The sequence below is a fragment of the Parasteatoda tepidariorum genome, chromosome 3 (genome assembly GCF_043381705.1).
Source record: "Parasteatoda tepidariorum isolate YZ-2023 chromosome 3, CAS_Ptep_4.0, whole genome shotgun sequence".
NCBI lineage: Eukaryota > Metazoa > Arthropoda > Arachnida > Araneae > Theridiidae > Parasteatoda > Parasteatoda tepidariorum.
In genome coordinates, this window is record NC_092206.1 from 65,192,037 (window position 1) to 65,203,747 (window position 11,711).

General features: G+C 31.8%; 1 protein-coding gene across 2 annotated transcripts in view; it reads left to right on the forward strand.

The window, feature by feature from the left end:
• LOC107445667 (beta-scruin) overlaps positions 1-11,711 on the forward strand; it is a 47,499-nt gene that overhangs the window by 11,970 nt on the left and 23,818 nt on the right. For both annotated transcript variants that reach the window (XM_043051685.2, XM_043051684.2), the window contains exons 7-9: positions 3,834-4,017; positions 6,212-6,412; positions 9,282-9,502. In XM_043051685.2, the coding sequence (XP_042907619.1) occupies positions 3,834-4,017; positions 6,212-6,412; positions 9,282-9,502 (606 nt within the window). The remainder of the gene's footprint in view (positions 1-3,833; positions 4,018-6,211; positions 6,413-9,281; positions 9,503-11,711) is intronic.

Consider the following 11,711-nt stretch of genomic DNA (forward strand, 5'->3'; position numbering starts at 1 on the left):
TGATGAAAGTCAAAAGCCACAATAAAAAATAGTTTTTTTTTTATGATTAAAGCCCAGTCATAGATCATGGAAAACATTTCCATCCATCTGGGGAAATTACTTTACCACAATGCAGACTTGGGATCAAAGTAGTTTTGCGCTTCATGCAAGGATGCTAACTGCTCCGTTTTGTGCAAAAAGTCGTAAAGTAGAAAATTAGACACCATTGTGCAAAATTTCAGTTAATTTTGAAAATACATTAAAGATCACACCAGGGATAGCAAGCCGTATTATCGAATGATGTTCAGTGTTTCTAGCAGACTTCCGTGCTTAAAAAATACACGAAATTGTTGCATAAAACGAAAGGTATCAATTTATTGGCCTACATTTATTTCATTTATCAAATTACTCTCCTCCGACTTCAATGAATTTTTGCCAGTTTTTCTCAATCATCAAATCCTGCCTTAAAATAGTTTTCGAATGCCTTTCAGAGTTATTAGCGATTTTTTGTTATTGAATTAATGTACTCAAAACGATAATCACGAATTGCCATGGGAATAGAATATGATGCTTTTGAGGCCGTAATTGTTGGATATTTTGTCAAAAACTGACGATAAGAACTGCAGGGAGATAATGTGTGTTATCATGATGCAAATGTCATGTGGTTTCCCGCTACATGTTTGGCTTCTTTCGACAGATTGTTCATGCAAAAGTTGCAGAACACAGAAATAATAATCTTTATTGACTGTATGGTAGGTCTTTAGAAATCCATTATGATCAATACCGTGACAAACACAGAAAACATACAACTTTGCTTTGATTTTTAAGCGACTTTGACGGAGCCATTTCGGTCTTGCCTTATTTTTCAAGAACCATTCAACTGATTGTTGAGATGTTTCTGCTTTAAGTCCATGTTTTATCATCGGTAATTATGTATTTTAAAACGGAATTAATTTGTGGAAGCATTTCTCATGCCACTTTAACACGTTGTTGTTCCTGGAGCAAATTAAAAGTTCTTGTGTCAACTTGAGATGCGACGGGTTGATACCTTAAATTTTCTTTAAAAATTGCTTGTCAAGAATCAAATGATATTAGAAAGTGTTTAATTACGTCTCTTATTGTCAAATGTTATCACCGAGAGTTAATTATTGTCACTTTTACCAGAGAGAGACTTAATATGATTATCATTAATCCAAGTGAGTGGTTTGCTATATCACGGATCATCTTCGACGGACTCCCTACCATTTTTTTACCTTTTATTATACGAATTACTGTTGTTGATAAAAAGTAATTCTTAAAAGCTTTTTTCAACTTTTCGAAGGATTTTTTAGCAGACATTTCAATTATAAAACAAAATTTAATGCATATTTTTTGCTCAAATATATTCGCCATTTGAAGAAGAAAAGTGATATGAAAATTCGTCTCTTATTAAAAGCTAGTTTATTTTTAGACTATAAAAATAATATACTTTTCTGACTGTTTTCAAATATTTAAAGAAATCATAAAAATATTTGATAGAAATTTACAGATGGTATTTACTATAGATGAATTCTAAATAGATGAAGCATTCTGTAGATGAAGCATTCCGGTAACAAATCTATGTTAGATATTAAATTTTTTTTTAGATTAATAAAAATATTGATATTTAAGTTAAAGGATTTTTAAATAAATTGATTTAAAAACATTGAAAAAAATTTTTTTTTCTGCAAGTCGCAATAATTGGGTACTTGCACTTCAATAAGAAAAAGAAAATCACACGCGACCAACGACGTGAACGCTAGCTGATCTTTAATAAGCGAAATGGCGTATTAAAATTAAGCTAAGTTTCTCCACATAAGTTAAAATGTTAATTAACTACCGTATCGAATATCAAATTTGTTGAAACATAATTCTCTCTCGTCTGGATCTTTTACATAACTGAAATTTATTATTTGTCTATGTATTTAATTGTAACCATGATATATTTTTATTTCGTGTTTATGACAACTTCAATGCCTAATAAGTTTGCTTATTTTCGTCGTGCCTGTCTTTGTGTTAAGTAAGAAATAGATAGAGAAAGAACTGAAATCTGAGCGAAAAAATATAGAATGTACTAAAACTTATTACTTAAGAATTAATACGTATACTTAAGAGAATTGAATCTTGGCAAACTTGGCTTACTAAATAAAATGGAAGGGTAAACATATGCCACATTTTAACAATCAATTAGGATCGAGATACCCACACTAAGTCATTTGCAGGTGAAAAGCTACGTATTGACATTTAAGTAATTAGATTTTTAAAAAATAAACTCATGTTTGTGAAAATTGCAACACCATGAAGGACTTACGCGAGTGAGCTGAAATTTTCAGGAAATGCAAAGCAGAACATGATATGCAAATGATTAGAATTTCAGACCCGTAGCTCATGCGTATGCTGAGCAGCGCCCTCTGAACGGCGGATGGATCCGAATAAATAGACGGCTGTAGCCAGGCGTGTATGGTTATCGGTGGTTATCTGCTAGTGGTAAACGTTAGCTTAATCATTACTTATGCCTCTTCCACGAAAGAGAGCGAGATTTCAACAACTTACGGAATTTAAACGGGGGTGAATCATTGGCCTTCGTGAAGCTGGATTGTCTTATCGTGCAGTAGCCGGCTCGTGTACAGCGTAACAGCAGCACAGTGATGCGTGTTTGAAAACAGTGGATGGACAAGTGTCGGACAACTCGGAAATTTTGGAGTGAATCCCGAAATGTCACGTTAGCTCGCGATGATAGACCCCTGTTCCGCATTGCGCTAACGGACCGCACGGCTCCCTCTAGACAACTCACAGCACGGTGGTCAATAGCTACAGGTGCTTCATTGTGTGCTTCATCAATTCGTAGATGTCTGCTGCAGCGTGGACTGCGCGCAAGGACTCCTTTATACAGGACCCTCCTCATGCTAAACCATTGCCGCCTGCGGCTACAATGGGCCAATCAGCATAGGGACTGGCGTGCTGATTGGCAGCGTGTCGTGTTTTCTGACGAATCCCGCTTTAATTTGTGGTACCATGATGGCCGCATTCGTGTCAGACGCTATGCCGGTGAACGCCACCTTCCGGAGTGCATTATCGAAAGCCACAGTGGACGAACACCCGGAGTTATGGTCTGGGGTGCCATAGCATATCATGGACGATCTCAATTGCTACGAATTGTGGGTAATCTGAACAACAACCGGTACATCAGTGAAGTTTTACAGCCCCAAGCTGTTCCCTTCCTTCAAGCCTTGCCAGGCGCTGTATTTCAACAAGACAATGCCCGCCCTCATATTGCTAGGACTGTTCAATCCTTCCTTGCATCGCGACAGGTACAACTTCTTCCTTGGCCGGCGTATTCCCCGGATATGTCGCCGATTGAACATGTGTGGGATTTCGTTGGTCGGCGTCTTGCTCCTGATCCTCGTCCTGTTGCTTCTACAGACGAACTTTGGGTACGCACACAAACAATATGGAATTCTCTACCTCAGACATACTTTCAAAGTTTGCTTGACTCCATGCTATGTCGTGTAGCAGCACTTATTGCGGTGCGTGGTGTGGCTACACAAAATACTGATTTCGATCTCTTGTTATTATTTGTTTGCTTTAAAAGTTTAATCATTTATTTATACCACTACCACTCAACTGTGTACTAAATTTCATTCAATTATGACGATTCCTTCATGGTGTTGCAATTTTCACAAACAGGAGTTTATTAAAACATCAAAATTATAAAATTCTATAAAAATATTTCATATTACTCTATGAAATTCTGTGTTCTTTGACATACAAAAAATAAATCAAAAATTAATTATTTTAAGGACTGTAATTTCCCCAATTAATAATCTTTTCCTCAGGTGGTTATAGTCCTTTGCAAGTGAGTAATGGACAAATGTTGTCGACTCAAAGTCTCTTTCAGTTGACAGTTCGTTCTCAGAGGTGGCGGATAAGAGCTGATATGCATCAGGCACGAGCATGTCACGGAACTTGCGTCATTGATGAAAATATCATGGTTATGGGAGGAAGAGACAATTTTGGAAAGTAATGGCATATACTATGTAATTGCATTTTATTGCACTAGATTATGTGTTGATATTTTTCCCTCTTGATGGATCATATTCTTAGGGTAGAAAACTAATTTTGCATTTAAGATGTTCCTTAATCTGCACCCTCAATATGAACCTCTAATCTGTATTTTATTAATTATTATTGAAAAAGAAGTAAAAAAAATAATATATAAATCTATCTAATCACTATAGTAAGGAGGGTGGGGTGAAAAAAAATTCAAACCAGATTGATCATCTATAAACGTGGGGGTGCTTTTAATTATTTAAAGCTGCTTTGTTTCCTTCGGCAATCAAACGTATTTTTGTATTTTCAATCCCGCATTGCCCAGAAGCTATTCGATGTATTTTGATGAAGTTTTCGTTTTCTCTCCTCACATTAATAGAGAGATTTTGCAAAGCGTTATGTTTTCCCTAACTGTAACGTTGACGCTATATGAGTTTAACAGCGAATGTTCGAAAATTTCCTTACAAATCAATATGCCACTAAGGGGTCGAAAATGAGGTTAGCGTTTCGGTTATGATAAGACAAATGCTATGCAAAGGCTCTCTAATATTTATTCGCAATCCCTAATGTGCATACCTTTTTTACAATGCCATTTTTAGAAATTATACTAAAAATATATATTAAAAGCGGTCATTACTTAACACCCTGCATATTTCTATTGCAGAGTAAAATGTGTTTTGGAAGCTTCGTTTTAAATTAAAAGAAAAAAGTTGAGAAATATGTCTTTCTCAACATTTTTGAAAATCGATCATTATTAAATTTGAAATAGTGTCAGTTTCTTTTATAAGAGTCTACTTTTAAGGTTTAACAACATAACATTTTATATAGATTGCAATTAGCACTTGAAGAGTCACTCACATACAACATTGAATTTCTGTGCCAAAATACTGTCAATCACTGATTTTTTTCTTCATAACAACTTTTGTTCCGGTTATATTTTATGCACGTTTTTTTCCCTAAAAAACAGCACCTACTCAACAGAAAAAGTGCTATTTAGAACAGCTGTTTTTGTCTAAACTATCTTTATGCTTTCCAATTATTCTTTTCGAAAAGTGAATTCAAGTGGCTCCATATTTCATCGTTATGTCACAATTTATTGGTTTGGCAACCAACTTGGCAGACTGTAGAATTTAATTGACAAATAAGTAAACTACGATCAAACAGCTATTTCTATACCTATTTGCACGCAATTTTTGGCAAGATTTATAAGAAAACTTAAAATTACGATAATTTAAATAAGTAAAAGCACTGGTTCAAATGTGAACCAGCTACCAGTTCATGAAAAGGAAGAGCCCTTAGAGACATATCCGCCTTTCATAGGTTGCTTAGCAATTATCGATACTCATTAGTAGTCATAAACCCCAGAAATTGGGTCGGTTGTTCAACGAGGGTTATAAAAATCGTTAGGCAAGTATCTCATGATAGCCGATGATTTGAAAAATCAATTTAAAAAGAACGGAAGGTGACGTGTTCTGTTTAGGTTTGGTAACGTTTAAACGGTTTGCTGCGTTCTGTATAGGAAACGAGTCGTATCAAATCTGATTAATCTCATCGAGTCTCATTGATCTCATCAGATTTCAAAATTATATAGTGTTAAAAGAAAAATATATAAAACATTGCTTCAAAAATAAACACCATTTTCCGCTATAACATGCCACATTCAATTGCCTTTTTTCAGACAATAGTGCCATCTGCTGAGAAACTTTGTTATTATTTTTGAAATTTTATGAAAATGAATATATATAATTTTTCTAAATAGAATGTAGAAAACCAAATATTTCTATCTCTGTTTTCTTTAGTTTCTCTTTAACAAACTTTTCAAATCATCAGTTATTCTTTAGATTTAAAAAAAAATATCTTCCTTGCAATGAGCAGGTATTTTAAGTATAAATTTAAACAGAACGTTTTAAGTATAAATTTAAACAGAACGTTGAGACAATTCCTTACTTGAAAAAATCGCCTTCAAAGAAGATGTGTAAACATTTGAACATACGCACGTTTTTTTTTTTTTTTTTTTTTTTTTTTTTTTTTTTTTTTTTATGATTGACAAGTAAGGAATCCGATTTTGAGTTTTTTTTTAGATCTTAATCATAAAATATATATAAAATGCATTATGTTGAATATGAATATTATAAAACTTATATTTTTTCCCATTTACTCCTAGATTATTATCTACTGTTGAACTATATTACACGAAAAAAGACCAGTGGGTATTAGTAAAGCCCATGCCTGAAGCGATTATGGGTATGGCGTGCGCTGTATTAGATCACTGCGTATGGGTTATTGGAGGCATAGTAAACGAAGGCCATTCATCAAGATATGCTGTATCCAATCGAGTTTATGTATTTGACATTCAGCAACAAAGGTATTAATACTGGAAGTATCTAAAACAACTTTACGAACTATTATTTCAATACTACTTATTACTATAAATTGAAAAGCTTAATGAAAATATAATGTTTAAAATGAAATTATGAGGCTTCGCTCAACAATGGTTGCTTCTCATATTTCAGTTTTCCTCCTCAAAAGTCAATATTCTTTAGAGGAAAAAAAAAGACTACTTTGCTCATAAAGGAAAGACTACTTTGCTACTTTGCATTTCGCGACTACGTTAATAGCAATTAAATGAAATGAAATATTCCCTGGAATTTAAAAATAATCAACAGTACTTAAACAAACATACTTAAATTTAGAAATATGGAATGTGTAACACAAAACGAAAAAAAAAATATCAAAAGTAATTTTTAATTGTTAAACATATGGGTGATTCTCACGAAATATGACAATTCACTGCCCCTTGCACCAAGATCTAATACTATAATACTAAAAGAACTTTTTTAAAAAAAATTTAATAAATAGCATTGCTGTTAGCATTTTAAAATGACTTTGCACTAGCATTGACTGTTTTGTATAGTTAAAAAATTTAACTTAATTTCAAAATGTCATTTTCCTGGCATGTCCCAAACAATGTTTCCAGTTATAACTAGCTTCAAAACTTCCCAGAAATTTTTCAATATCTAACTTTTTTTATCTCAACAGGTGTAGGCATTTCTAAAATATACGCAGGGGGTATTATTTACAAAAATCTCGTTTTAAATAATTTTTTCTGTCAATAATTTATTTGTCCCAAGAAAATCTGTCATTTTCCTGGCTACTTTTATTTAGTGGTTTATAACCAAAATAGATACAGCCAGCAATCAATATCTTATGTTAATAGATTAATTAGATACCCTCCTATATGAACATGTCTTGTTACATAAATAAAGNAAAAGGAAAACAATCAGAGCAATCTATATTATAACTCTAGCTGTTAAGTTAAATAATGCATTTACAGAATAATTAAAACGGAATGAGTGAGTAGCCCATTTTCCCAGACGTTTTATTAAATTTTTGTAAAGCATCTGAGATTGAATCAGAGCAATCTATATTTTTACTCAAGCTTGCAAGTTAAATAATACATATACAAAATAATTAAAAAGGGATGAGATGACTAGTCCTTCCCAAACATTTTATATTAAAAAATTTTAACAAATCTAACGATTACATGTCCTTTTTGAAGGCAACAACAAAGTAAGTCCTCCATCCAAAAAAAGGTAATTTTTGTCATCTTACCTATTGTCTGGGATAATTTGACTAGGTCGATTAGCTTACAATATCAATCACTATACAGGTTTATTTTCAAAAGTGCAAAGAAACAATTTCTATTAGGTGTTTAGTGAAAAAGGCACAGGTAATTACAATAATACAATAAAAGATTACCCTCATTAAAACAGAAACTCAAGGAATAGTTAAAACTAGTTAAGGAACGTCTCTGGAAATTAATTTCACTTATAGATATTTCATCTCCTTCCTTTTTTTTTCCAAACAATGTTTCCAGTTATAACTAGCTTCAAAACTTCCCAGAAATTTTTCAATATTTAACTTTTTTTATCTAAGCATTTCTAAAATATACGCAGGGGGTATTATTTACAAAAAACTCGTTTAAAATAATTTTTTCTGTCAATAATTCATTTGTCCCAAGAAAATCTGTCATTTTCCTGGCTACTTTTATTTAGTGGTTTATGACCAAAATAGATAGAGCCAGCAATCAATATCTTATGTTAATAGATTGATTAGACACCTTCCTATATGAACATGTCTTGTTGCATAAATAAAGAATCAATTTTCTGGTTCAAAATCTATTTCAAAAATTTTTTCAGGGTGAGTAGGTTTTTGTGTTGTCATTTTCCTGGCTTCTTGAAATCATTAATAACATAAACTACTTAGATTTATCTGAGTTATTTTATGAAATCATGTTGTTTTCTGCAGAATATAAACGCCGTAGGTCAAAATGTTAAATTAAAGTCAAGTTATATGCTATAAAATGGCGAATTTGCCATTATCCTGGCTTATGAATACCAAGACATTGAAGTGTTACCAGAATTTTTATTTAACTGCTAATACTGTAAGGAGGGAAAGCAAATATTAACCTAATACGAAGTTTATGTATGATTATAATATGTTTGGATGTAATCAAAGTTATATATTTATTTAATGATTGATTATTATACACAATTTTATTCTGTACATATCAGCAACAAAAAAAATTTTGATTCTTTCTACAGTGGATAAAAAGAATTAATTTAAGCAATTTATGGTCCATCTAACATAAAGACTTAAGTTGAGTTACTTACTATTATCTTAAAATGACTGTTTTTTAAACTTCTAAGCTAATATGTAATTTTCCTGGCATTCAAGATTTGGTGAATTTCTATTTTATTTTTTCTCTCGAGCAAATGTCAATAAACTACACTGCTGTCTGTAAGATATTAATAAGTGTAACTAAGGAAGTATGCCAAAAAAATTTTAGATTATTTTGAAGACCTTAAATTTGAAGGAATTTTTTGGTCCGAATTGTCAAGTTTAAAAAAAATCACCCATATAACAATAACCATTTATCATATAACAGTTCACATTGGAAACAACCTTCATTTTTACATATATCTTAGTAAATTTCGATATGAGTGTTAAGATTTATATCTTTCAACGTCTGATCACTCTCTTACATTTTCTATTTTACTTATTAATTTTTTTCAGTCAAGTATGAGCTTATAACAAGAAGTTCTCGAGAGAGAAATAATAGTTTCTTCTACAATGGATAAATAGTTATTAATTAACGAAAAGAGTGTCCTTTGAGGATTCTGCAATCTTTTACTTTAATGTATTTACACCATTTAGCTGTTTATTATTTTCAGCTGGTTCCATAAGCCTTCGCTGCCAGAGGCTCGTGCTTTTAGCAGTGCAGCGAGTTTAAAACGAGAAATATGGCTATGGTGTGGCGTCAGAGATGCGCTGAATGAAGACGGCTATTTGCTCAGCACCAACACCGTGTTCGTTTTTAATCCTGAAATAACAAAATGGGAGCATCACACATCTCTTGCAACTGCGAAGCATGGCACAGCAGTTGCTAAATTTGGTAAGAAGTAATTTGTCGTTTTCTTTAGAGAAATTATTTTGAACGCCAAAAGGTAAATGGACGGCAACAAAAACATGAATAGGGGGAAAAAACAGTCAACTCTTGTTGTTGCAGTTGTGTCTTAGTTTAGAATGAAAAATGAACTATTAATGATTATAAATAGAACTATTAATAATGAAATGAACTACCAATTTTAAGCAACTGATGATTTTTAATAAATGGATCACTGGATTTAATAAATGGATTTTTAATAAACTTTCAAAAAGTACCCCAATTTTTTTTATTACTACAGGCATAAAACTCACTCAAACTTTCAAGTATGCAGGGTTGAGTCTTAATATCGAAATTTTGACCAATTAATCAACCAATTTATTGATAAAAACTTATGAAAGCTTGTTGATATATCAAATGAGCCAGAATCAGAATTTTAAATAATGTAAAATTAAATTCAATAAATAATGTCGATCTATATCGAATAAAAATTTAAATTCGTGATTATAGAAAATTTAAAACAATGTGAATTAACAATTTCAAATAGCGTAAAATTTTAAAAAAATCAGAATAACAAACTAATAAAATTTAGGACAAGTAGAAAAAAAGCAAAAAATTGATCACATGTTTCAACAAGGCAAGAAATCAAATCTGATATTTAGAAATATTTAAAATAGGCTGAATAGCAATATACACTTCAAATATATCAAAATATGCAATTATATATTAAGACAATGTGAGTTGCAATTCAGAAGATTTCATCAAAAAGTTACTTGTTAAAATCATGAATTATTAATTTCAATAACAGCAAAAGTGTAAAACAATGTGAAATAGTTTGAGATTGAGATAAATAAGTGAATACTGATCAAACATCACAAAGAAACATATTTCAAGGCTTACATAAACTAAAAACAATGTGAGTACTATTCAAATAATGATTAAAACAAAATATGTGGCACAATTCAAAATTGAAGTGATTTTTCTAATTTTTATAATGTAATAATGACTGATAATAAATAAAATCCAAAAATTCAGAAAGTAATTGAGCAAAAAACAGGTATTAAAATATTGTCCTTGATTGATAAAGAAAAATCATAAAACATTTGTAGGAACAATTTAAATTTGCGAATGAGCAATCAAGCGACCAAATTTAATAGCGATGCCAAATTTTTTTTCTCTTTTTTTGTTATTTTTTTTATTTGAAACAGTTTTCTCGTGAGAGAATTATTTGTCTCCTAATACTTCAGTAAATTTACCGTAGTAACAACAGTAGTCATGCGAATTCTGTTGTTTATTTTTTTAGGAAATGCCAAAGAAAAAAAAATTCTGCTTTGTTGAGCATATCTTTTTCTGTTCGATTTGAGAAAGTTCTTCCCTCAAATACACTTCTAAGAAATAAAGCAGAGAAATTATAGTAAGGTACAATAGTACATCTTGAGCGAAGTGAAAACAAAGTTAAAAAGAATTCATTTGAAAATGCCTAAAATAGTTAAAATGTTATATTGAAATAAAGAGTAATATTAAATTATATATTTTTAATTAGAGAACTCTTGCCAAATCTTAAAGAAGAGTCCTGATTCTTTGCAGAGCCTTCAGTGGCCGTTTGAGAGACTGATATTTTCGCCCCAAACTTGTATTTGAAAGATGTATAAAATAATCCTAATTGACGATACAAGGTGTTCTGTAATGACCACCCTTACTATCTTCTTTTTAAAAAAATTTACTTATCAAAATTGAAGTAAAAAATAGTATACTCGTCAGGACTTACAATGCAATATGCAATATTCAAGCGAGTAAAAACAAAACGCTATTGAAATTTAACGAATCGCAATTCAAAAATTTTGGACAGAAACCATAAAATATTGTTTGACTGCTGGAGGAAAAAGAGGATAATTTAAAGGTGATAATTAGGACTGGGCTATAAATCGATATATTGCGACATATCGATTTAACGCCTGTATCGGCAGGCCGATACAGCGACTTTCGTTCCAGGCGATGCATCAGAAATCTGATTTAAGCCGTCGAGTAAAGAAGACGAACGATGTAGCGATACAAGACACGCAAGGATCTCTTAAGTTCCGATGCCAACTCGCGCTGGGGAAGACGATGTTCGTATCGTTATATTGAAACGACCTTGATTGATGAGCGGTAGAATCAGAATCAGTTTTGAGAACATATATCGTGATCTCGCATGTTCGTTTCCGCACCTCTTAGTTTT